At 44.2% G+C, this 26,778-nt stretch overlaps 1 protein-coding gene across 2 annotated transcripts in view; it reads left to right on the top strand.

Moving 5' to 3' along the window:
- LOC146809060 (B-cell receptor CD22-like) overlaps window positions 1-26,778 on the top strand; it is a 500,036-nt gene that overhangs the window by 456,055 nt on the left and 17,203 nt on the right. For both annotated transcript variants that reach the window (XM_085615862.1, XM_085615861.1), the window contains exons 10-12: window positions 10,518-10,614; window positions 23,008-23,089; window positions 24,511-24,644. In XM_085615862.1, coding sequence (XP_085471988.1) covers window positions 10,518-10,614; window positions 23,008-23,089; window positions 24,511-24,644 — 313 coding nt within the window. The remainder of the gene's footprint in view (window positions 1-10,517; window positions 10,615-23,007; window positions 23,090-24,510; window positions 24,645-26,778) is intronic.

Genomic DNA, 26,778 nt, shown 5'->3' with positions numbered 1-26,778 from the left:
AATGGTAGTTTCGATACAGATATCTTAGATAATTTGGAAGTTAAATTGTTTAAAAAGAAAGCCCGGCCGGCGATGTTTGATTCTTTCCGCTTATGGTGGAAGGAAGCCAAACAGAAGGAAATTAAGCTAGCGAAGAAGAATAAGAGAGAAAAAGGTATGACAGTAATGCAAGCAGCTATGCAATTTAAAGACAATGAGGAGGAACAAATGAATGAGCAATTGCACAGACAGCGTAAGCTAGGGATCGACAAATGTTACTCAGCTTTACCGCACTCTAAACAGAATGAGTTAGAAGACAAGGAGAAAGATCCCCTGATGTCGCATTTGCTGAGTTCACCACCCCCGTATGCTCAAAATGCCACGGCGCCTCCTCAGCTTGTGAATATGCCACCTCTAGTTAATGTACCACAAGCCTTACCGCAGCAGCCAGCTGCTCTGCAGCCGGCTCCTGTCCCTGCAGTGCAGCCCTCTCAAGGGCCGCCAGTTGCGTTTCCAGTTGCCCCTGCGCTTCCTGCGACTTTGTCTATCTCAGCAGCTGCCTCCCCTGACACTCTTCCTTGCACTACTCCAGTACCTGTTTCTACATCCTCTTTTCTCCCCTCTGTTTATCCCCCTGTTCTCGCCTCAACTTCTCCTTCAGCGCGACAACGTCTTGCTAATATAGTTACTAATTTAATGTCGCCTCTCTTTGAGTCATCTAGTGCGACTCCTGGTTTACAGCGTAAGCAATTGCGCAGTCAACTCCCTAACCCCGATGAGAAGAAAGTAATAGATCATATGGCGCGTAGGTGGATAGTTTTTCCTTCACTCTATGACGTGGGGTCAGTTGTTGACGTTTTTCACCAATGGGATGCTTCAAAACAGAGGTATGTGTTTGAGAAAATGTGCGAAATCCTCTGTGAGGAATTGGAGGATAATGGTAAAAATCCAAGCCCGCAGGAGTTGTGTCGAGTGAGATTTGATTTTGGAACTGGTACAATTGTGGGTCGCGACGTAGATAAAGCAGTTGCGATCGTATTGTCCTTCAGGAATGATGATTGTCAACAGTCATTATTTGGACAAGATGTCCCTGTGGGGAAAAAGGTAAAAGCGCGACAATACCCCATGAGAGAAGTCCCTCCGGTATGGAAGGACGCCATTGCAGCTGATGCCGCTAACGGTATTGCTGCAATGCCAGCGCATTTTCAGCGTGTGTGGGTACACGTCCCATGGAAGCATTCTGAGGTGTTAGCACTTAAGCAGACATTGCCTGATCCCCGTAAAAACCCTGCAGGATATTATAAAGAGTTGTCATAAACGGCAGGATCATGCGTTATGAATTTGGCAGACATAGACATGTTGTTTGGTAACGTTGTTCCACAGCCCCTATGGGGATCAATTCGTAATGCAGATCACGACGCAGAACTAGGTGCTACATGGGCTGACATCATTGCCGCAGACGCTAGACAAATTGGTGGCGCGAAACCTGAGCCTTTAATAGCAGAACTCCCTGGTAGAATTATCACATATATGAAGACCATAATGCCCGCGATGCGTGTAAATTGGGACAAACTGTCTGCATGCAAACAGAAGAAAGATGAGACAGTGTCAGACTTCTTTACCAGGTTTGAAGAAACGTTTATCGACCACAGTGGTCAAGACATGAGCACTGAAGGTGGCCAACGCTTGTTTGTTGATAAATTTGTGCAGAATCTACTTCCCGAGTTGTGTAAGAAATTGAAAGACTCAGAAAGTTCTTGGGCTGTTTCCTCTTCAGCGCAAATACTGGCTACTGCACAGTATTATGAAAACAGAGATAAAGACGAAAAAGATAGAACAGATAAGAAAATGAAAGAGCTGAAAACGAAGGTCCTTTTGCAGCAGGCTTACCCGCCACGTGGAGGTCAGAATAGTTATAGACAACCCCAAGGTGTCTATCACCAACCCCAACAGTTTCAGCATAATCAGCAAATGAATGGGTATTATCAACCACGTGTCCCTGTAGGTCCCAACCAATGTTCATAATGTAAAGAGGAAGGTCATTTTAAATATAGTTGCCCTAAATTGATGCAGTGTAACAGTAATACGTATGGCGCAAGAGGTAGGGGTCGTCAGCAAGTTCCTAGAGGCAGAGGGCGTGGAAATGTTCCCCAGAACGCGCGTCCTTTTCCGCCTCAAAATACCATAAATAGCTTTGATCAGCAAGCCAACGCGACTAGTAATACAGCTCAGTACTACAATAATGATTATTATGCAGAGGACGACAATGTAGAAAATAATGATTACTAGGACAGCCATAGACAGAGAGAGGGAGTTGTTTCAGTGCCAGTGGATCAGAGCAAATGTAACGGAGCCCTTTCTGCTAGACACTGGTGCTGCAAAGAGTTCAATTATGCATTCCAAACTCCCTGGCGCACCTTTGTCTGGCGACATCAATGTTTCAGTAGGTTTTTCTGGCGCCCCGGTTAGAAACCCGATTTCTAGTCCTATGTCTCTTTCTGTTGGACCTTGCGAGCTAAAAGCACCTCTCATCTTAACGACAGGTTGTGGTGAAAATTTGCTAGGCTTAGATTTGCTAAAAAGATTGCATGCAACGCTGTATTGTTCTCCTTCAGGAGTACAACTTACATTAGGCAAGAAAGTGATTTCTCTGATGTATTTGTCTAAAAATACAATGCCACCTGAATTGTCATCCCTTCCGGATGTCCTTTGGGCTACTGGTCCCAATGATGTGGGTCTCTTGGAAATACCACCATATGTGGTCACTTTAAAAGCCAATGTCAGATTGCCGCGTATTCCCCAGTACAAGATCTCCAATGAAGGTCAGAAAGCGTTGTTAGAAATTCTCAGCGATTTGATTGATAAGGGTGTAATTGAAGAGACAAGAGGTAACGTTTGCAACAGTCCGATTTTACCTGTCTTAAAACGAATGGACCCTTCACAGCCACCTGTTTACAGATTTGTGATTGATCTTAGAGAAGTTAATAAGATTGTTGTGCCACAGTTTCCGGTTGTCCCTGATATAACTGCCTTGTTAACCATGATTCCAGCTTCCGCTGCATGGTTTTCAGTGATCGATTTAAAGAATGCTTTCTTTAGCATCCCAATTGCAGAAGAGAGCAGAGACATTTTTGGCTTTAGTTTAGGAGGCCGAAGCTTCCGCTTCAAACGGCGCTCCCCAGGGCTACTGCGAAAGTCCATCAATATACAGCCAAGCTTTGAAAGCGCAGCTTGACGCACTGGTTTTACCTAGTGGCGCTATCCTCATCCAGTACGTTGACGATTTACTAATCGCCACGGATACTGAAAGGATTTGCAAAGAAGCTACATTGTCATTGTTGCGTCATTTGTCTGCCTCCCATCACAAAGTGTCTCTCTCAAAACTGCAATATTGTCGACAAGAAGTGACCTACTTAGGTCATCTCTTATCGAAGGAGGGAAGGAAACTGACCCCAGAAAGAATTCAAGCCATTGCACAGTTGAGTGTGCCAAGAACATTGAGAGAAGTACGTGCTTTCTTGGGCATTACCTCATACTGTAGGCACTGGATCCCAAATTTTTCCTTGTTGGCAAAACCTTTGTTAGCATTAACATGCAAAGACACACCGCATCCTATCCCATGGTCTGAAGAGTGTCAGAAAAGCTTTTTGGAATTGCGCAATGCATTATGTTCAGCTCCTGTGTTGGGTACCCCTGACTACAGCAAGCCTTTTACATTGTATGTTCACGAGAAAGATGGTTGTGCATTATCAGTGTTAACACAGCCTTTTGGCGACAGACCGCGCCCATGCGCATATTTTTCGTCCACCTTGGACCCCGTAACGAGGGCATTGCCAAGCTGTCTGAGAGCTACAGCTGCTGCAGCTATGTCCATTCGACAATCTGCTGGTCTAGTAATGGATAATACATTGATTGTCATGGTTCCACATGCTGTGGATACATTGTTAAACAGAACCAAGACACAACACTTAACTAGTGCGCGATTATCAGGGTATGAGCTCACATTGTTAGCAAATCACATACACATAAAGAGATGCAACACGTTGAATCCAGCTACACTATTACCAATTCCAGCAGACCTCGATGAGATTGAGCAACATGACTGTCTGTTCAGAACAGAAGAAGAGACGAAAGGGAGAGTAGATCTCAAAGATACTCCCCTGACTGAGTGTGATGGTACTTTATGGGTGGATGGTTCATGTTTCAAGCTCCCGAATGGTGACACGACTGCTGCGTATGCTATCACGACTTTACACACGGTTGTGGAAACTGCACGTGTGCCACATAATTCGGCCCAAGCAGCAGAATTAATCGCCCTCACAAGAGCATGCGTGTTGTCTGAAGGAATGAGAGTGAATATATACACAGATAGCCAGTACGCCTTTGGCGTGGCTCATAGTTTCGGGCGATTGTGGAAAGAACGTGGGTTCCTGACTTCGCATGGGGCTAAAATTCAGAATGGCAAGTTGGTGAATGACCTCCTTGAGTCACTGACCCTACCGTTGCAAGTTGCGATTATGAAATGCAGTGCGCACAAGAAAATCATTGATGATGTTGGACGTGGGAATGCGTTTGCTGATGAGATCGCGAAAGAAACAGCACAGGATGTGAAGACTAGAATGTATGTGGCAGGCCCCGCAAGATGGGTTGGTGATGTTGGAATGTGTGAAAACACAATAGAGAGTGTGAAGTTCCTTCAAGCTGAAGCCACAGAGAAAGAATTGAGCAAGTGGAGAGAAAGTATGGGTAAGTTGGATGAGAATGGTTGTTGGATTGATCTGACAGGACATAAGCGATGGTTGTTACCTGATGCATATGTGCTTCCAGTAGTTACTATGGCATATGGAATGGCACATATCAGTACGAAAGGTATTTGTAAGTTGTTGGCTCCAGTGTGGCAGAATGCTGGAATTCCCAAGTGTGCAGAGAATGTGGTCAAGAATTGTATGGTATGTTTGAAGTACAACCCTGGTAGGGGAACCCCAACTCCAGCTGGTCATTTTGCACCCCCATCATACCCATTTGAAGTTTTGCAGCTGGACTTTATCCACATGGAAAGGTGCAACAACCTGAAATATGTATTGGTGGTTGTCTGCGCTTTTTCAAAATGGGTAGAGGCCTATCCTCTAAAAGATAACACTGCCCTATCCACAGCCAAAGCCTTTGTGAAAGAATTCTTCCCTAGGTTTGGAATGCCAAGAATGGTGTGGTGTGATAATGGAAGTGAGTTTGTGGGTAAAGTGATGAAGAATGTGTGTGAGGGGCTAGGTATTAAGCAGAAGTTTCACGCTGCAAATCACCCCCAGTCAGCTGGATTAGTAGAGCGCTACAACGGCGCTCTAAAACTTAAGCTGGCCAAAATACAGGCGAGCACCGGTCTTAAATGGCCTGACGCTCTGCCTTTAGCACTCCTGTCCACCAGAACGACCGTACACTCACGAGTGGGACTTAGTCCTTATGAAGTTGTTTTTGGCCGCCCGGCCAACGTATGGGGTGTGCCAAGACCTACGAAATTCAGTGAAATCGAGCATCCAGTACTGCTTGATTACTTGTATGATTTGACGGCTAAACTACGTGTTTTACACCAACAGGTGCATGATGCTCTTCCCCAAGCATCTGAAACTCCTGGACACCCTATCGACCCTGGCACGTGGGTGCTGATTAGAAATTTCCAGCGCAAGAGCAACGACGAGCCTCGTTGGATCGGCCCCCACCTTGTACTTCTGTCAACGAGATCAGCGGTTCGAGTGAAAGGGAGAAAGAATTGGGTCCATGGCACCCACTGCAAGGTAGTCCCCTTGCCCCTGCCATATGACCGGTGGGTCCAGGAGGGTATCGCCGACTCTGAAACAGACACTGTACCTCGTTTTGTACCATTCAGTGATGCACGCATAAGAGACACAGCTTCAGACCAAGAGAGTAACGATATTTTGCAAGAAGCTGTGCCACCGTCAAATCGATTGGACACCACAGAGCCTGAACTCTTGTTTCAAGATCAAACAGCACCTGGCTGTCTCCGCTATAATTTGAGACCAAGGCCTATGGACAAATAAAGATTTCCTTACTATTTTATTTTTTGACATTATGAGCTCTCCCATCTGAAGGACTTTCTTGATTTTTGTTTTTCGAACCACCATCCGGGTTCAGCCGCAGGGTCGCGGTGCCAAGACTTTGGGGTACAGGCCGAAGACGTTAGGTCGACGGTTCTGGTTGGTCTAGGGCGTTCCCTGGGCTGACAGGCGTACTCCTTAGCAGAAGAAACTCATCCGCCGCGAGCGGCCCAAGTAGAGGATGGAGTTTTTTAAGATGGAGAGACCCGTTGAGGAAATGAACTTTAAAGCAAGGACATGTACAATTATGAAGAGCAAATGTTTTGTATTTTTGTGTCTATTTATACTGTGTAGTATGATAATATTTACCGTAGGATTTGTATTCTTCTCCTCTCAAGAGCCCATTGCCCCCACTGTACAGCCCATACCTCCTCCTACTGTCTCCTCACACTCTTTTCACCCTCTGCCTGAGCACGAACAAACCAGACGATCAGAATTTGTAAATAACTCGTTTATTCAGCTCCTGCACCAGCACCAACTAGTCATGAATACAACCAATTGCTGGGTGTGTGGGTTAATGCCACATACCATCAATAAGGGTATTCCCTATCTAGTGCTACCGTATAGTTACAATGGATCGTCATGGGCATTCCAGACCATGTTTCTCTATGCTCTAGATACGTACTCCCCTCGACAGCCGCGTTCCATCAGACCTATCACCAATAATAAGGCCTTAATGAAAGGAGTTGCCGATATGAGCAGAGATATCGATGCATACTCATCCATTCCCAAGGAGGAATTAAGAGCTTATGTAGGGTGGAACGCAACGGGGTATAGTATTAGTCTGGGTGAAAGACAGCGAAAAATCTCATCCCCAATCTGGGTCGTACCCCACATAGGTCGGTTCTGTTTACAAGGTTATGGTCAGAATCCAAGAGCTCAGCTGGGGAGAAGGGACTGTACTGAAACGGACACTTTTCCGTCACAGTGTTCCCCTGCATTTCTGGCTGCCAAGGGTACATACTTTATCTGCAAAGATCGAGCATATACATGCTTGCCCCCTGATTTCTCGGGCACATGTTATATTGCAAACTTGCTACCGCCAACATTTACCGCTGCCTCTGACTATCACAAGACCAGAGTTGTGAGAGGCGTGATTAGTAAGGAGGATACTGCCGGTCAGGAAGCAGGAGACTTCTTTTTGGGTTTTCTGCCGTTTTGGGGACCTATGGTAAATAGTAGGAACTTGAGACAACTGACTCGGGTGGTTGAATCCACTGTCAATGTAACGGCTGGTGTCCTTGGTAATTTGACAGCTGAGCTCCAAGCGGATCGCCTTATGACTTTGCAGAACCGCATGGTTCTAGACGTTATACTTGCAGACCGTGGTGGGGTATGTAAGGTTATCCAATCCAGTTGTTGCATTTTCATACCAGATAACGCTCCAACAGTATATCAAGCCATCTCCAAACTCCATAAAATATCTGAATCCATATACGTGGATAAAGGAGATTGGTCACTGGTGGGGTGGTTCTGGGAACTGATATCTGCCTGGGGTTGGAAAGTTCTGATAGTCATTGGAATGATCTTAGCGATTCTTTTCCTGTCCTGTCTGTGCATACAGTGTGCTCCTGCGATATGTGGCCTTTGTGCTACACTATGTGTAAGGAAACCTGTAACGAGGGACGAGCTAAGTAATAGGATGATGCTACAGCAACATCTCCATGACTTCGTGAACATTGACCTAGACTCGGATTAAGATGAGTATAGTGATTGCCTATGTAAGGGCAAAAGGAGGGTCTGTCGTACTTTAATATTTGGGAGCGCGTAGGGGACAGGGCCCTACCCCTGTCTATCCCGGTATTAGCGAACCGCAAATGGTTAATGCGGTATGTACAAGTGCTTTGTATAACGTTCTAGCTATGAATGCACTGTGTACACGTTATTTTACATTACTACGCGGGTTCCATCTTGGAGCGGTGGCCATCTTACGATTGCCCTCACATAGGCTATAATGAAGCAAATACGGGCCTCACAGTACATGTGCTTTCCTTTGACTTCTCTGTGACCTGGGCAGCTGGCTCTGCTGCCCCAGGTCAGTCCGGTCTCACGAGCACCCCGTCCCCTGGCCACCTGTGATTAGCATCAGGGCTTGACACACCATAAACCCTTTCATCCTACACGAGCCTCCGGCTAATCTCTTTCACACCTGACTGTTCCTGCTTTATGACTTGTTTCTATCAACAGGAGCTGCCCGAGTTTATTGGGGCCTATCGATATCTGATGTGGGATCTCAGTCTTGCTGTGTAAATAATTATGGGCTGGCTTAACTGGAATGTGGGATGGTCATCATGACTCTGCTCTTTCGTTTGAAATGTACACTTGTATATTGCCGTATCATAAACCTAGGAATGTATGCCTGAGGCAGGAAAATCTGTATTTAAGGAGAAGCCCGTTTATGTGATTTTTAGCAGTCTCCTGAGAACATACACGCTGTTGTACTTCTAGGATACCTGTAATTGGTCTGCAGCCAATAAACTGATCTTTGACTTCACCCAGAAGACTCTGTGTTTCTGTAGGTCTGAAACAGGGAGAACCCAGAAGTCATAGGGTGTGTTCCCCTGCACCGCTGGGCTTAAAATACCCAGGACTTCAGCTATGGTTTGACCACTGAGATGTACAGGCAGAGACTTAGAACCTGCAAGATGCTAGAGGGTACTACGTGGGTTGAATATGTGTCTTTTTTTTCCAGAGCTATGGAGAGCTGGGTAAAAGGTAGCAAAGTAGAAACTTTTGAGCAACTTTATGATTTGATTGCATGGGAGCGTTTATCTAGTAATTGTTTTCCTGAGCTATGCCAGCACCTGATTGATTACAAGCTAACTAACCCTAGGAAGCTTGCTGAGGAGGCGGACCGCTGGGTGAGCACCCGGGTTCGCAAGGGTCCAGTGGGAGACTTCGCCAAAGGTGGGCAGGGTCCCCAGCAGAAAGGTGGGGGGATAGGGGTAAACCAAGGGAGTTCCACAGAGGGCCCCAAAGTAATTCCCAAGGGAACCAAGCAGTGGTGTCCCAGCCTCTCCAAGATAAGAAGCCAGTGCCCCCAACAGGTAGGCCTTTTCAGAGGGGGCCCCTTACTTGTTTTAACTGTGGTCAAGTGGGCCACAGATACTTCGATCCACAGTGTCCTCAAAGGGATGTTCCTGCACCACCCCATGCACCGCCCCGCCAGCTTGCTAGTGTAGCCCTGGGAGGGGAGGAGATGGGTGCCCAAGGTGGGTGGGATCCCATAAAATTGACCCTTGTCTCACTAGGAGACTTTGAGATGGTCCCTAAACCTGCACTGTCTGATAACACTAAAAAGTACAGGCAGTGGGTGACCATCAATGGCCATAGAGTGGAGGCTCTAAGGGAGACAGGAGCCAGCGTAACTGCTGTCAGCTCCTGGTTGGTGTCCAAAGAGCAGGTTGTCCCCCATGCATTCTACCCAGTAGTGTCCGCAGGCAACTCAGAGAGCCAATGTGAGGTGGCTCAGGTTCCCTTTGAGTGGGGGGGTCTCAGGAACTCTTCAGGTGGCTGTGAGGCCCGCCATGCCTGTAGACTGTCTGTTGGGCAATGATTTAGAGAACTCCCCATGGGCTACGGTGGAGAGGACCTGAGTGGGCGTGTGCTTCCACTCGGTCCATGGCAGCCAAGGAGGGTGTTGTGAAAGACCTGGAGCCCGAGAGTATGGCCCAGGAGCAGGGGGCACGGGAAGCCGGCCCCCTTGGTTCCCATGGTCCCTGAGGGGGATGCCCTGGAGCCTACCGGGGAGCAGAGTGCCAGCCTGGGGGACCTGCCTGAGCTGGCCCATTGGCAGCAGGAAGGAGGGCCCACCAGGGAGGAGTTTTGTGAGCAACAAAGAGTTTTCCCTTCTCTTGAGGGTATGCGGCGACAGGCTGCAGCCCAGGCAGCAGGTGACATGTCTGGTTCACATCTGATTTATTGGGAGAACAGTCTCCTGTATAGTGAGCCTGAGATATATTGCAGGCTATAAAGAGTTAATGATTATAAAAAACAGTTCTCTCTAAGTTCCTATTACATACAGTTAAGTTGCTTTTTTGTCTGTTAGCCTGCTAAAGGGGCTTTAATTGACTCAATAGGCTTTGACTTGGAACACCTGAAGAAAAAACATTACTCTGTAAACATTTACATGCACAGTCCATCTGCTTGACTTTTGCATGGAAATTCAGGATAAATTCTAATAGGGATGTATAGTGTACATATAACAGAGAGGGGCATTTCGTTTATAATTAAATATATCAATCGGATCATTTTAAACATTTGGAAATAGTTAGATTTACATTTTTTGAGAGGGAGCTAACTTACCACAAAATGTAAATTGAAAGTTCTACTAATGTCCATATTTCTTGCAAACATTATTTGACAATTTTGGTAGAAAATCACATGTAGGCTAGGTGATCTAAATTTCTTCTTTATTCCATATTGCAGACAGCTCACGTTCAATAGCCAAATTTGTTGCTGTGGCAATTGGGGTTGTCTTACTCCTTGTCCTGATGGCGGTGTTGGTCGTCCGATTCAAAATCTGGTAAGCACAGCCCTTTTCAGTATATGGCTATCAGAAAGGAAGCATCTCCTAGCTTTTCTGATAGTTGAACAGAGAGAGCTTAGTTTATTTTAGCATCCTGTATTGTATGGTGCCTGAAGGTAAACTTGTAGGGCCTGAATCTGGTAGCAGTAGGCCACAGTAAGTGAAGCAGGAAAACAATCATCATTTGCGAACAGGCAGAATCATCACTTTTTGCTCAATCCATGGGTTTCAGTGATGTCAGTGAACATAGCATTACCAAAATCCAGGTGGGAGAGGGTAGATGTTTTAATGGCAGTCCTGAAATCGGTATCTGTAAGATATGTGTTGATTCAGCACAGACATGAGAGTTACTGCCTGGGTGACTGAGTCTTTTAAACTAAATATGTCTTGAAGGAGAGGTTTCTCTCAATGTAGACTGTGAGTAAATTCGCATCATCTGCATGAGGGGGTCTGCATCTGCCAGGTTCCTTTTTATCTTTGTCACATTTGATGCCATGTACACAAGAATAAAAGCACCCTAATTTGCAGTGTTGTTTCAATCCTTTATTAAATACTCAAAGCATATTCTGAATTTCTCACTCATTCTCAGTTTTCCATTTGCAATATTGACATAGCCAATATGTTTTTAATGGTACTTACTGGGTTCATATGTCAAAATAGAGTCATGCAATAATTATCTGAGAAAAATTCTAATGTGTTGAAAACAACATTCCATATACTTTGACTAGCACTGTCTTCACTAATATAAAATGGTGTTTAACACATTGCAGTAAGAAAATAAAAAACAGGTAAATAGGAATATTGGAATTAAAAATAAAATATAAAGATTTTAATTGAAATATTTGATGCACACTTTGTGCTAATGTGGAGGGACAATATAAAGGATGGTGGACAATGTAATCATGAAATAGTAACATATTTTAGGTGAATTAGCAGTAGGCAAAGTACAGGAGGAGAGGTAGCAGTAAGGCAATGGTATTTAGCTCAAAAAAGTAATAAATCATGGTTCACAGTGTCAAATGGTGAAGACAGGTTTACAAAAAGAGGGCAGTAATCAGTTGGAATCAAATGCATTCTTGAGGTTACCCCATATAGCAATAAACACAGATTCTGTGCTTATTCCTTGGGCAGAAACTGTTCTGTTGGTGACTCTTGTGGGGGAGGTGTGGTGCAGCGGCCAGAGCGGATCACGGTTCGATCGTCGACAGCAGCTCAGCATCATGTGACTGTGGGCAATAGCTCACTTAATCTCCCAGGGGTGATATGTTTGTGCTTTACAAAATATGGATTATTACTCTTGAGGTCACCCCGCATAGCAATCAACGCAGATTAGAACATTGGAATGTTGGGAGCTCCATTGAAGACAATGGAGTGCTCCCTGCTTCTACGGGCTGCTAAAGGCCCGCAGAGCAACATTCCAATGTCTAACAAAGGCCCCTCGGAGCTCGAGAGCTTCGAGAGGCCTTTGTTTTATTTGTTAGAACATTCTTCCCTCTAGTGGCAGAATGTTCTAATAGCCTTACCGGCTATTAAAGTTCCGCTACCTTATTAAAGTCTCTCGCCTTCGGCTCAGACCTTTGACGCGGTAGCGAACCTTTACGTTACGGCGGGCTATAAGGCTATATTATGTGCCTCTTCAATGGGTAGAAACTATTCTGTTAGCCAAAAAGAATGTTGCTTTTTTTTTTACAAAACCTGAGACCTGTGTGACAGCTGGTTTATCAGTGAGTTTCCCTAGGAATGGGCTATTGGCTACTGATACGAAATATAGCTGCGTAAAGGGTTTTAGTATATAGGAAGTGATGGCGCTCAGCAAATTTACGTATAGTGTGTTTGTGTGACCTAGTGAGTATGGTGCTAAACAGGAAGGGGGGACCCTTGTAACCCCTCAATGTGTGTAGGGAAGACCCTACAGCAAAACAGTACAGCTATATCCTGTGCACACATACAAAATGAAACAAGTAGATACAACAGTAGACATAAGCAATATGTACAGAGTTGATACTGGATATTCTTTATTCTTTTGAGAAACGCAACTAGCCGACACGTGTTTCGTCAGGGAAAGTTATCCCACGACTCTTCAGGGCTGTAGAAAGTTGCGTGAACGTAGTAAAGTCCCAAAACCGGTGATAATTCCAACCCGGCTGGGTACACAATTGAAAAGTAGAATTTATAAGACAGCAAACTTAGTCTGCAAGGAGTCTTGGTAGTGTATTGTATTCGGAAAGCCGGTGATAATTCCAACCCGGCAGTCAGCACACGTCATGAATGATGAAAAACGGATCTGATGTGGTGGGCTTGGTTCTAATATCACAACATTGACTTTCATTTGGACTCTTATTCATCCCCTACTCGCGGCACTATTTCGTTGTGATCTTTAGATTCATACTCGGCTCTGACAAAACAGATTCTCTGCCTTCGGCAATCCACTGCATAACATCAAATTCCATCCTGATACTTTTCTCATTCTCCAAAAGTATTACAATCGCATCTACTATTGTATCTAGTCTCCAGCTACTAAAATTCTGCTAAATCAGCCCCTTCTGTCATTAAATAATTAAATACACCCAACATCCTAATCAGCAATCTCATCATAAGCAGAGCAGAAATTCCAGCAACATCCTTATGGTTGGTTTACCCCAATATTCATTTGATCCTTCAACAAGGTAATCAATTATAATACATGGTGTTTTGTAATCACTGTATCAAAACCTCATCTTTAATTTCTTCATAATCAGCAACTTGTAACAGCCGCTTACTATAAAGAAATTAGGTAGCCTCTTAACTGTTATAACTTATTACAACTGAGGTCTGACATCACAGTGCTTGCTGCCTGAGCGAGTAGCAGATGGAAAAGGCAGGTGAACTCAAGGGCACAATTTAGGCATAATTAAAGCGTGGCTTCTCTGTATTCTGCTCTGTTTTTCTAGCTGTACAATGACAAACATAAAAGAGAGTTTTTCGGCAACAGGTTTAGTTTTTTTGCACTCCTTAGATAATTATAGGAAAGTTAAAATCTTTCTGCATCTTTCTACACATTCTGAGCTACTGCACCTTTTTTTTAAACTGACTATAATAAACTGATTCTAATTTCTTTTTGTGACAAATACCTAACAGCTTTTTAATGAGTTTAATTTTACATTACAGATCATATTTTTATGCATCATGTTTGGATACATGCTTTCTTTTTCAAATGAAAGAGCTTTGCACCAAGGAGTTAAGTAGTTTGTGGAAAAGGTGATGATGTGGCCATGAATTATAAAGAATAAAGTACCCTCTCCCACACATGAAAAGGATATTGCAAGACACAGCGGAGTTCTATAACCGTATAAAGGAATTCTGCCCTCAGGCTTCTTCATCTATATGATCAACACTCCTACCATTCCATGTGGCATCAAGCTTGCTTTTTATCTGTGAAGCGCCAAGCACTCTCTAACCATTAAATATGCAATAACTTGCCAGGTATCGTTCACTCCGGACATTTAGTCAGTCTGGGGCCGATTCACAGAACTAACTTAAGACAAATTCCTAAACTTACTACTTTTGGTATTCACAGAAGTTAGGATTTTGTCTTAAGTTTGTCTTAAGACAGACTTAAGACAGACTTAAGATAGACTTAAGACAGACTTAAGACAAACTTAAGACAGACTTAAGACAGACTTAAGACAGACTTAAGACAAACTTAAGACAAAATCCTAACTTAAGTCTGTCTTAAGTCTGTCTTAATTCTGTCTTAAGTTTGTCTTAAGTCTGTCTTAAGTCTGTCTTAAGTTTGACTTAAGTCTGTCTTAAGTCTGTCTTAAGTTTGTCTTAAAACAAACTTAAGACACAATCCTAACTTCTGTGAATACCAAAAGTAGTAAGTTTAGGATTTTGTCTTAAGTTAGTTCTGTTAATCGGGCCCTCTATATTTTGTTACTGGCCTGTAGAGGTTTTCTCTTACAAGTATGCCCCCACCCTCCACAATCTACAAATGTTAATCCAATCTGTTTTGTTACAATTGAGTGCATTACTGTGTAAATTATTTTTGTTAGAAAGGCCTTGGGCCCGATTCATAGAACTAATTTAAGACAAAATCCTAAACTTACTACCATTTTGGTATTCACAGAAGGCACTTACTCATTTTGGTATTCACAGAATGCACTTACTCATTTCGGTATTCCCAGAAGTTAGGAGTCCTAACTTTAAGACTCCTAAATGCCTTCTGTGAATACCGAAAGTCTTAAAATTAGGATTTTTCTAAGTTTAGTAGTAGTAAAGTTAGGACTCCCAGCTTTAGGACTCCTAAATCCCGTCTGTGAATACCGAAAGTCTTAAAATTAGGATTTTTCTCAGTTTAGTAGTAGTAAAGTTAAGCGTCCTAACTTTAGGACTCCTAAACTGAGAAAAATCCTAATTTTAAGACTTTCGGTATTCACAGAAGCCATTTAGGAGTCCTAAAGTTAGGACTCCTAACTTCTGTGAATACCGAAATGAGTAAGTGCCTTCTGTGAATACCAAAATGAGTAAGTGCCTTCTGTGAATACCAAAATGGTAGTAAGTTTAGGATGTTGTCTTAAGTTAGTTCTGTGAATCGGGCCCGTAGTGTTTGCATAAAATCAACATAGTTCAAAAAACAGCGTATTTCTTGGTAACAAATTTCATTCACTTCATACCAAACAAGAAGTTCTCTGGTAAACCAGAGAGCAAAATATTGTAATCCCACAATTCAAAAACAGCATATAGGTGGCTCTTGCATTCTCAGTATAGGCTTCACCGCTATGGAATGTGCTTCCTTTCAGTAGCAAATAAATGGTTAACTGCAAAATGGATTTGAATGATTGAGAAATGTTCGTAGCTCTTCAAAGCCCCACAGTTATATTCCCGAAATATGTTTAAGGAATCTCGACAGGGAAAGTGGCCCTGCTCTAGGTTATATTTATGAACACGAAATGCTTCTGCATATCAATGTTTGTATTACACTTTTAACACCTTCGCTGCTAGGACTCCCCCCTCCCCCCCCTGCTAAGCCTTTTTTTTTACTATTCGGGATAGTTCACGCTTAGGCCCCTGTAACTTTTTGTCCACATAATGTATCCACACCAAATTGGCGTCATTTTCTTCCAACATCTTGAGGATTTTAAAGGTACACAGGGTTTGTGGATTCCCTTGGAGGGGACCCAGAAATTAGACAAAATACAGCAATATATTGTTTTTTTCAGGGGAATAATGGGGAAAAAGTGCAGCAGAAGAAAGCGTCTGTTTTTTCCCAGCAAATGGTAACAACAAAAGGTGTGTGGTTCTGAAATCACTATCTTTCAAGCTTTCAGGGTCAAGCAGATTTTGTCAGAAAACCTACATTTTCTACACAGTTTTTGCATTTTACTGGGATAAAGCTGATTTTTACTATTTTTTGTGCCTTCAACCGCCTTTCAGTGGTAGAAATCGGTGTAAAAGCAATAATGGGTCCCTGAAAGCGATACATTTCAGAAACGTAAACACAATTCTGAACTTAGCAAAGGGTCATTTGTGTAGATTCTTCAAGGTTTTCCTATAAAAGCTAACAGTTGAAATGAAAAAAAGATTGAAATTGAGTTGAAAAAAAGCCATTTGTGCCAACGTTTTCACCTGTGACTTCTTCAAACTATGGCAAATTCTTTAAAGCAATATACCGTTACATCTGCTGGATCCTTCCGGAAGGGGTGATATATAGGAGGTGTAAGCTCACCAAGAACTTGAGATACTCAGAGACAATAACCGAGCTGCACCTTGCAATAGGTTTTCATTGTGTACCAGGTATATTGCAATTAGTTTGGTAAAATATAAAGAGTGAAAAATAGGTATCAAGGACACCTATGTATTTCCAAAATGAGAACAAAATATAGGGGCAGATTTATGACGTCTGGCGCATCTCTGCTAATCAGCAGAGATGCACCAGAAGAGTTGCGACGCATCTGCCCACCCGTGCCCCACCATTGATGCGCGCAACGTGGCACTCGGATGGGCAGATGCGTGACGCATCTCCTGTCGGAAAGGCGGCGCATTGCTGGAGTTGCGTCGCAAGCGCGACGCAGCTCCAGCAAGGCTCGGGGGTGCCCTATCCCTTACATGCTGCCTCAATCCTTACGCCTGCTTCAAGCAGGCGCAGGGTTTTGACGCAGCATGGCCTTAAAAGTGACTGAGTGAAATCTTGTAGATTTCACTCAGCCACTTTTAGGAGGCGTTCCTGCGCCAGAAGGCCCCCCCCCCGCTCCAGAACGCCTACATGTGGCGCAGGGCTTTACAACGTGACGCATCTGCCAGATGCGTCGCGTTGTAAATACCCCGCAGCATGGTGCAGGATTTACGCCGCCGCTGCGTCACAAAAGTGACGCAACGGCGGCGTAAATGAGGCGCAAGGGTCTCATAAATCTGCCCCATAGAGTTTAAAAGTGTTAGTTATTTGCACATCTCCAAATTTGTGGGTACCCATACTAGGATGTGAATTAGAGGACATATTTCCAAGTGATCTCTTTTTTACTCATTGTCTTACATTTAGGAGGCAGAAATGCATAGAAGGTCGATAGGTCATAACACTTGTTCTACAATTTTGTGTTCCCACAAGTCTCCTGATAAAAATAATATCTCACTTGTGTGGGTAGGCCTAGTACCCGCAACAGGAAACGGCCTAAAACACAATGTGGCCACGTCACATTTTCCAGTGAAAACTGACCCTTTTTTCACAACGTGCCTAGCTGTGGATTTTGGACCCTAGTTCAGCCGGGACCTAGGGAAACCTAGCAAACCTGTACATTTTTTAAATCTAGACATCCAGGCAAATTTGTGATGGGGTGACTTATGTGGCTCTCACCAGGTTGTGCTACCCAGAATCCCTTGCAAACCTCAAACTTTGTTAAAAAAACCTTTTTCCTCAATCTTCTGTGATGGAAAGTTTCGAAATCTGCAGGGAGCCACAAATTTCGCCCACCCAGCATTCCTCCAAGTCTCCAAATAAAAATGTTGCCTTACCTGTGTGGGAAGGCCTAGTGCCTGCGACAGGAAATGGCCTAAAATGGGAAATTCACATTTTTTCAGTGAGAACGGACTCTTTTTTCGCATTGTACCTAGCTATGGATTTTGGACCCTCGCTCAGTTGGCACCTTGGAAAACCTAGCAAACCTGCACATTTTTTTAAACTAAACATCAGAGTAAATCTAGGGTGGGGTGACTTGTATGGCTCTCATCAGGTTCTGTAACCCAGAATCCCTTGCAAACCTCAAACTTTGTTAAAAAAAAACATTTTCCTCAATCTTCTGCGATGGAAAGTTGTGGAATCTGCGGGGAGCCACAAACTTCGCCCAGCCAGCATTCCTCCAAGTCTCCAAATAAAAATCGTACCTTACTTGTGTGGGTAGGCTTACTGGCACATGCATCAAAGCTTTTTGCAATCGCAAACGGTGCGATTCGCAAAAATCGGCCGTTTTTACGATGCATCAAGGTCAAGGCCCTCGCAATTTGAGAATTTGCAATTAATTGCGAGTTCTCAAATTGCGATTGCATTTAACGAATCGCATTTTGCGATTTCTTAAATGCAATGCAAGAACCACTTTGAAGTAGCGATTTCACTACTAGGGGGCGCAAATTACCATGAAGTTGAACTTCATGGTAATTTGCAAAAACTTTGAAAAATGAACTAAAGTGCATTTTTCAAAGTTGTAGGTTACACACACACATGTCCTTGGGACATGTGTGTGTGCAACCTTTGTGCACAGATTAATTTCAGGGGTGCAACAGGGTGTCCTTTTGACACCCTTGCACCCTTGAAATTGCGCTTGTAATTTCCCATTCATTCCTATGGGCCCACAGGCCCATAGGAATGAATAGGGAGCTATTCCTTATTTGCGACTCGCTAAAATAAGGAATGTGTTGGAATCGCTATTATTATAGCGATTCCTATATGCATAGGATTTTACAAGTCCTTAATTGCGAATCCTTAATATTCGCAATTAAGGACGCGCAAAATCCTAGCATGATGCATGTGCCTGTTAGTTCCTGTGACAGTAAAGGTCCCAAAACCGAACATGAGCACAACACTTTTTTCCAGTGAAAACTGACCCTTTTTTCGCAATGTGCCTAGCTATGGATTTTGGCCCCTCACTCAGCAGGCACCTTTGGAAACTTAGCAATCATGTACATTTTTTAAACCTAGACACCAAGGGAAATCCAGGATGAGGTCACTTGTTACCCAGAATCCCTTGCTAGCCTCAAACTTTGTAAAAGAAAACACATTTTCCTCACTCTTCTGTGATTGAAAGTTCTGGAATCTGTGGGGATCCACAAACTTCCACCCACCCAGCATTTCCCAAAGTTTCCTGATAAAAATGGTACCTCATATGTGTGGGTAGGCCTAGTTGCTGCGACAGGAAACGGCCCAAAACGCAACATGGGCACATCTAATTTTTCCAGTGAAAACTGACCCTTTTTTCGCAATGTGCCTAGTTATGGATTTTGGACCATTACTCGGCCAGCAACCTTTGAAAACTTAGCAAACCTATATGTTTTTTTAAACTAGACACCAAGGGAAATCCAGTATGCGGTGACTTGTATGGCTCTCATAAGGTTCTGTTACACAGAATCCCTTGCAAACCTCAAACTTGGTCAAAAAAAGTATTTTCCTTCACTTTTCTCTGATAGAAAATTCTATAACCTGCAGGAAGCCATAAACTTCCACCCACCCAGCATTCCCCCAAGTCTCCCCAAAAAATGGTACCTCACTTGTTTGGGTAGGCCTAGTGCCCGTGACAGGAAATACCCTAAAACATACTGTGGAGACTTCGAAATTATCGATTGCAAACCTACCTGGTTTTGCATTGAGTCACCAGCGTTTTTGGTAACAGGCTCAGGGGCCATCTAGGGAAACCTACCAAACCCAAAAAATTTAAAAACCTACACATCCAGAGACCTAGGGAATTCCAGGGAGGTGTGGCTTGCGTGGATCTCCACACATTTTCTGACCCAAAATCCCCTCCAAATCTCAAATTTAGATTAAAAAAAAAATTTCCTCACATTTCTTTGTGGGGAATTTTTAGGAGTACCGGGCTGACACAAATTTCCTTCCATCCAGCATTCCCCTAGGTCTCTCAATAAAAATGGTACCTCACTTGTGTGGCTGAGCCAAGTACCCTGAACAGGGAGGGGCCCAAAACGTATTGTGAAGACATCAAAATTATCTATCACAAAACATCCTGAATATGCAAGTGCGTCCCCTGCATTTTTGTTCCCGGGCTCGGCAGCCTTCTCGAGAAACCTACCAAATGCAGACAGATCAGAAAACTAGACACCTGGGGGAGTCCAAGGATGTGTTGGGGGGCATATAAGGGGCTATTGCCCTGATATGCCTTCTGGGGGGGCAGAAAGACTTGTTGGGCGGTGGGGCATTAGCATGCCTATTCTGGGCAGCCCCCACCCCTACGTATCAAACAAAACAATCCCTGATGCCTACTGGACTTTCTCCCCCTCCCAGGGTGGGGGCAGATCAGGGGCTACTGCCCCCATCTGCATCCCAGGGGAGGCAGAAAGACTGTGGTATTTGGGGGGATGGAGTCATTGGCATGCCCAATTTGGGCAGCCCCCACCCCTATAGACATAAATAATAAAACAATCCTGGTGCCTAGAGTGCTTTGTGCCCTCTATCTGCCCCTGGGGGGGCAGAAAGACTGTTCCCAAAAATATATGGGTGGGGGCATGGTCTTGCCCTTTGTGTGCAGCTCCACCCCACTTTTATAAACCAAAATTAAAATGTCTAGTGGGCTTTCTGCCCCCTCCCGTGGCCAGATCGGGGGCAATACCCCTCATTTGCCTCCTGTGGGGCAGAAAGTCTGTGGAGGTTGTCTGGGGGGTAAGGGCATTGGCATGCCCATTTAGGGCAGCCCCCATCCCTAAATACTATAAGAAAATAATCTCTGGTATCTAGTGTGCTTTTTGCTCCTCTGGGGGGTAGATCGGGGGCAGAAAGACTGTTCCCAAATATATTTGGGTGGGGGTATGGTCTTGGATTTTGTGGGCAGCCCCCACCCCTCTTTTATAAAACACAAAATTCCTGGTGTCTAGTGGGCTTTATGCCCTTCCAGGAGGCATATCGGGGATAATACCCCTCATTTGCCCCCGGGGGGGCAAAAAGTCAGTGGAGGTTGTTTGGTGGGGTGGGAGCATTGGTACTCACATTTAGGGAGGTGTCCACCTCTAAATAGCATAAAAAATGAATCCCTGGTATCTAGTTTGCTTTCTGCCTTTCTGGAGGGGGGTAGAAAGGCTGAATTTGCCTGAATGTATTTGGGGGAACCACTGCCCTTGTCCACTAGGATACTGTTGAAAAGAGAAGATTCTCCTCTTTCCAATGATACCTCTCCTGTCTGCCTCAGTGCTCACGGGGCTGAGATAGCCCCCTGAGCACTGAGGTAGTGAAACTGGAACGAGCCGATGAGTTTATTTCAGTTTCACTTTCACTGAAATGACAACAGCGTGATGTGCGCTCTGATTGTCATTTCAGTGGAAAATACCGAGCAGCCTTGGGAGCTGGGAAAGCTATTCCCCAGATCCTGAGGCTGTTTGCGGGGAAAGGAAATCCCTCTGGTGCCCGCACCAGAGGGATTTCCTGTGCCATGTGCCATGTGCCATGCCTGTGCCATGTGCACGGATGGCCGGGAGCCATCCGACGCACATGAGCACTGTTGCATCAGACGGCTCCCAGCTGTCCGACACACCAATTGGAGAAGACAGTAGCTCTTTCCCACATCACCTATGTCTGACATGGTTAGGTATCAGTAGGCCTGTGATACAATGGGTCTCATTTCAGGCACCAGCAATTGAGACAAAAGCACATAGCTGTCCTACATAGTACTAGAGAAAACAGTCATGTGGCAGATACAAAACGTTGTTGAATCAAATAACACAGCTCAAGACAAACATGGCTTTTTTAGGATGGGATGGGTACAGTGACACTTGTAATCTCCATAGTGGGTGATCTTCGAATAAATGCAATCTTACTTGACCTTTCTGCTGCATTCAACACCGCTGAGCATGAAATCCCTTTGTAGTACATGGAGCAGACTCGTCACCTGAGAATTTAAAAGTTGCGCTCTTGCATGAATAAAATCTTGTTTTCAGAACGCACTCAAACTGTCCAACTGGGCTCATTCAGGCCCCTCACAAAATGTTCTATGGGGCATCTAGCAGGGCTCTTCAATCTCACCTTTAGTGCCCAGTCCTTAAGTTCTCCCTCTTACTTATATGCTAATAGAAATGTGTACATGTATGCAGAAGATACGCAGATCCTTTTCAATTTCCAGGAGACAGATAAAGGTGAATATAACACTCCATGTTGAATGATGGAATGTACTCCTTGATTTGGATGCAAAAAAAGTTTGGTCAAATCGAATTCTTCTAAAACAGTGATCTTGCTCGTCACAGAAGGCATTTAGGAGTCCTAAAGTTAGGAGTTCTAACTTTACTACTACTAAATTGAGAAAAATCCTAATTGTAAGGCTTTCGGTATTCACAGTAGTCATTTAGGAGTCCTAAAGTTAGGAGTCCTAACTATACTACTACTAAACTGAGAAAAATCCTAATTTAAAGGCTTTCGGTATTCACAGAAGGCATTTAGGAGTCCTAAAGTTAAGAGTCCTAACTTTACTACTACTAAATTGAGAAAAATCCTAATATTAAGACTTTCGGTATTGACAGAAGGCAATTAGGAGTCATAAAGTTAGGAGTCCTAACTAGATTACTAATAAAGTGAGAAAAATCCTAATTTTAAGACTTTCGGTATTCACAGAAGGCATTTAGGAATCCTAAAGTTAGGACTCCTAACTTCTGTGAATATCGAAATGAGTAAGTGCCTTCTGTGAATACCAAAATGAGTAAGTGCCTTCTGTGAATACCAAAATGGTAGTAAGTTTAGGATTTTGTCTTAAGTTAGTTCTGTGAATCGGGCCCCTTGTCTTTACTATCTTCACCTGCTTCAACATATATTCCAATTCTTGTCATTTCCTTACAGCATCAGCTTAACTAACTTAACTGTATTCGTTCAGGCCCAGATTGATTTTGGTAATGCCTTTTACACTGCTTGCAAAGCTTACGATATCCGATGCTTTCAAATCATATAACATTTGTCTGTTTGAACTTTAATGAGACTAAACATATTCCCATTTTCACCTCAATCAGGGGCATCGGCTCCCTCCAGCTAAGAAGATCTGTTTTAAACTGCATGTATCATGAGCATGAGTATTCTTGTCAATGCCACATATTTCTATCCAAGTCATTTGATAAACATATTGCTGCCTATAAACTTGTATAGCAGATTTCACCCAGCCGGGTGTTCGGGTGTTTAGTAGTATCATTGCAATAATAGCTATCTGCTTCCTTCTATCTCAGGCAGAAGCTGATGCAGCGAAGGGTGTCCACTTCTGGAGAGGCTGATGATAGAAGTGACACCTTTTTTGTATTGAACAAGAAGGTAGGTGGTGTTTTTTCCCATCTCGCTCAAGGCGATCAAGATTCACTCATATGGTGTCCTGAGAAATGTGAGCTCTCTGCTCCTGCTGATAAACTAAGATATTGCCCCAGTGTTCTCTTTTCAGGGCATGTTAATTGCTGTTCCAATTTAATTATTTTGCCAATCTCAGCAAATAATCCCACATCGGCTTGAGGAGGATGTGGCATGATTCGTTTCATCACCATGTGTATGTTGCATTTGAAGATCCATACATGTTTTTGATTACAAGTTTAAGAGCATGTTTTTAATCTACTTGAGCTAAAAAAACCTTTCTAAGAGTCTCTTTAGGTGCTTTTGTGACCCAGTAGGGGAGTATATCACTCTGAGTTTGGCAGAACCATATAGAGAGCATGAGGTGCAATGCTCAAAGAGAAGGCAATTAAGGGGATATTCAGGGCTACATTTACAAGCCACTGCGTGGTGCAAGAGCGATGCAAATTACAATGAGATTCAAGAAACATGTCCCTGAATGGCTTCATAAGTCTCGAGTAATGCAACGCAGCATATCCCTGAATTGCATTACTCTGCGCCAGGGAGGGGTTTCCATGGGTGTGGCATGGGTGTTCCCATGCAACTTCCATTGTTTTTGATGCACTCCCTAATTTACCAGAAGTGGTAGACCTGGGAAAGCACCAGAAACCTACACCTCCCCATGTGAGGCACACCAAGGACAAATACGTTTGTTTCTCCCCCTTTTTCCTCTTTCTAAGTGCTGCACTCTGCAGCACACATATAAAGAGGAAAAAGCCTCAGGGGATATTTCTGTGCAGGGAACAGCTCCTTCCTGCACAAAAACAATCCTCCTTACAAAGCAGGTACCCTTGCAGCATGGCGCAAGGGTGCCTGAATTGGCACCATGCAACCAAAACAGCACCAGCAGAGTGCAAAAGGCTGGAATGCGCTATATTGACTTAAATACGGTGCACTCCTGCTGTTTCCCTGTCACGCAGAGCAGTGTCCTGCACTGCGTGACTTGGCCATAAATATGGCCCTCAATGTATTCGATTTAGGTGGCCCAAAGAGACATTGTTTTGCCTGTTAGTTAATTGGATGCTTCTGGAAAGTCGGTCAGATCAAGCACAGATTGAATCCCACGTCAGTCCCACTGGCTATTCATGGATATCAGACATTCTGCTCATGTACCCCTCTAATTCAGTATGCCTTCGGGCTGGTAGACTTCAGGACAATTGGAGATATATGTCTGAAGTACTCAAGTGTCCTTTTATTCATGCTGTAAGACCAACATCATCAGGCTTCACACTCTTTTCTTAGAAGAAAACAGACATAGATTTACTACAAACATCAAGGTCTTACCACTTGACAGTAAATGACTGTGAGCAGTAAAGAGCCGGTATTAACATGTAGGGTTATATTTCCTCCAGCGAACCAGAGATAATCAGTACGATGGATTGGGAAATGGTGCCACATCATTGGATCCGGAATATGAGGAGTCTGTAAATTACTCAATGATCCAGTTTCCTTCTGGTCACATGAGAGAAGAGCCAGAGATCACCAGGTACATGATTCCCCATTGCAGATCAAAGCATGGGCCATGCAATGATGCATTCTCATGATCAGCCTCGCTAATTGTTCATTTAAGCATACATAGGTCGCCACATGTATTACAAATGGTTATGCATTCGTGTTATGCATTTATGTGGGTAAGCCACTGAGGGAGTTGTGTGGATGGCATAGTTGGTGATATAGAATTGTTTTTGGTGTGGAATGTGTGTGGTTTGGATGTTTTCAAGGAGACATATTGGGGAAACATCCAGGAAATGTTGTTTTTTGGTCAGCTCGTTTCTTGTATATTTTGTTCCAGCTGTGTGGCAATGAGAACTCGATGACTGTCTGCCGTCAGATCTGTTAGCTGGATGATGTTGGGTCAGAGCAGAGGAGGGCGAGAGAAGAAGGGAGTGCACACGCAGGTCTAGCTTCAAAAATATCAATAAAAGAGCAAGAGCACAAAAAGTTGAGTGTCTGTACACAAACACAGCAAGGGTGGAATCGCATTCACATAGGGTCTAGATCTGACCTACCGCCTTGTGGCCAGCAACAATTTGTCTCTGTGAATGATACACTTCAGGACAGACCTCCCCATTAGGAGAGACAGCAGGCAGAAACAAAGGCAAGGGAAATAATAAAGATCAGTTTTTTGTTCAAACCACTGAAATGCACAAATGTGTATCATGTTTACTCTACGTGTAAAATACTGCTTATCAGGATTAAGGGATGTGTAAAGATTTCTCACGTGGAACCCAAAAGTCCACCTGTTCCAATCGAACTATGATGCACAAATACGTCAGATTGGAACCTGGAGAAAAATGGGGGAAAGGGATAAAAGACATCAGACAGCGTTGATTTAGAATGGTGCCATCAGACAGAGGTGTAAGATAAGCCCACGCAGCCCCACGGTGGGGGTGGAGGTGCCCGAGCTCCAGGGGGCCCCCTCAGCAAAGGCGGTGGGAGAGAGGCCCCCTCCATGTACTGTGCAGGGGGCCCTCAAGTTTTGTTATGCCACTGCAAACAGCAGCCCTGTCTTCTCAGAACTGTAACAAATTACTCAGAAAAACAGACTATCAGTTCACTGGCATTCAGAATACAAAATCAGCGTGGCACCAGGATACATAACCAGAGGTGTGTGCGATGAGGAGCGTGGCAATGCACCAGCATGGTAGAAGAAGGATAAACTAATGGGAAAGGAGGTCTTGGATAAGACTGAAAGTGCATATGCTCAAAGAGGACAGGTGATGACAAGGGAAGTAACAAAGACTTACAGAGCTGCAAGTACAGGGACATAAGAAGGAATCACAAACTAAGCAAAATCAAAATAGAGCTAAAACACCAGAAAGATGTTACCAGGCATCCTGCTCTTGTTAATCAAACCCTATTTAATGGCTTTGCCACTATTACTCAAGAAATGCCGCCACTAAACCCAAAGTGAGTAAGATTAGATCTAACTCCTCAAGCTTCCACAATTCCAGACTATCCATTCTTGGCCTCTTTGGATCTTCTAATGTGGCCGAATGCCAAGGCCTTTCGATGTGAGTGCACTGCCTTCTTTCTAAGCCTGACGGTGCCGTCCTCAGAATTAAAAAAACAATAATTCCCACCTAACAGGATTCAGGCAATAGCATTCTTGACTGACCTTGTGGGAGGATTCCAGTAGGATGAGAACTATTGGGAGGAGAAGGATCCAAAGGAGAACAAGGACCGCCAGGCAGACCGGGACCATGAGAGCCAGGTGGACCAGGACAGCAAGGCACTCCTGGACTTGTGACTCATGGTTCTATTCTCCCTGGTCATCTTCCTCTTGGTCTACCAGGCACTGGTGCCCCTGCCCCTCCTTTCAATATCCCAGCACTTGCTATTTCTCCACCTGATTCCCCTGGTACTGGTCCTCATGACCCTCCTGTGGCACTGGCCCTAATCCTTGGTCAGGTCAGGACACTGGGCAGGAATTCCTGAGGACCACTACTAGGAGAGCTTCAGGTGCCCCTAAATGAGGAGAACCAGCGTGAGGAGTGACAAGTCTAGGAGAAACAGTTCAAGGGGGACAATAACCATGAGGGAAAAATAGGACCAGGTCTAGGCAGACCAGGGGCACCAAGAGAAACACGAAGACCAGCAGGAGAGAAACATGATGATGA

The sequence above is a fragment of the Triturus cristatus genome, chromosome 7, assembly GCF_964204655.1.
Source record: "Triturus cristatus chromosome 7, aTriCri1.1, whole genome shotgun sequence".
Classification (NCBI taxonomy): Eukaryota; Metazoa; Chordata; class Amphibia; order Caudata; family Salamandridae; genus Triturus; species Triturus cristatus.
The sequence above is the reverse complement of the archived record's forward strand: the minus strand, read 5'-3'. Positions and strand labels throughout refer to the sequence as shown.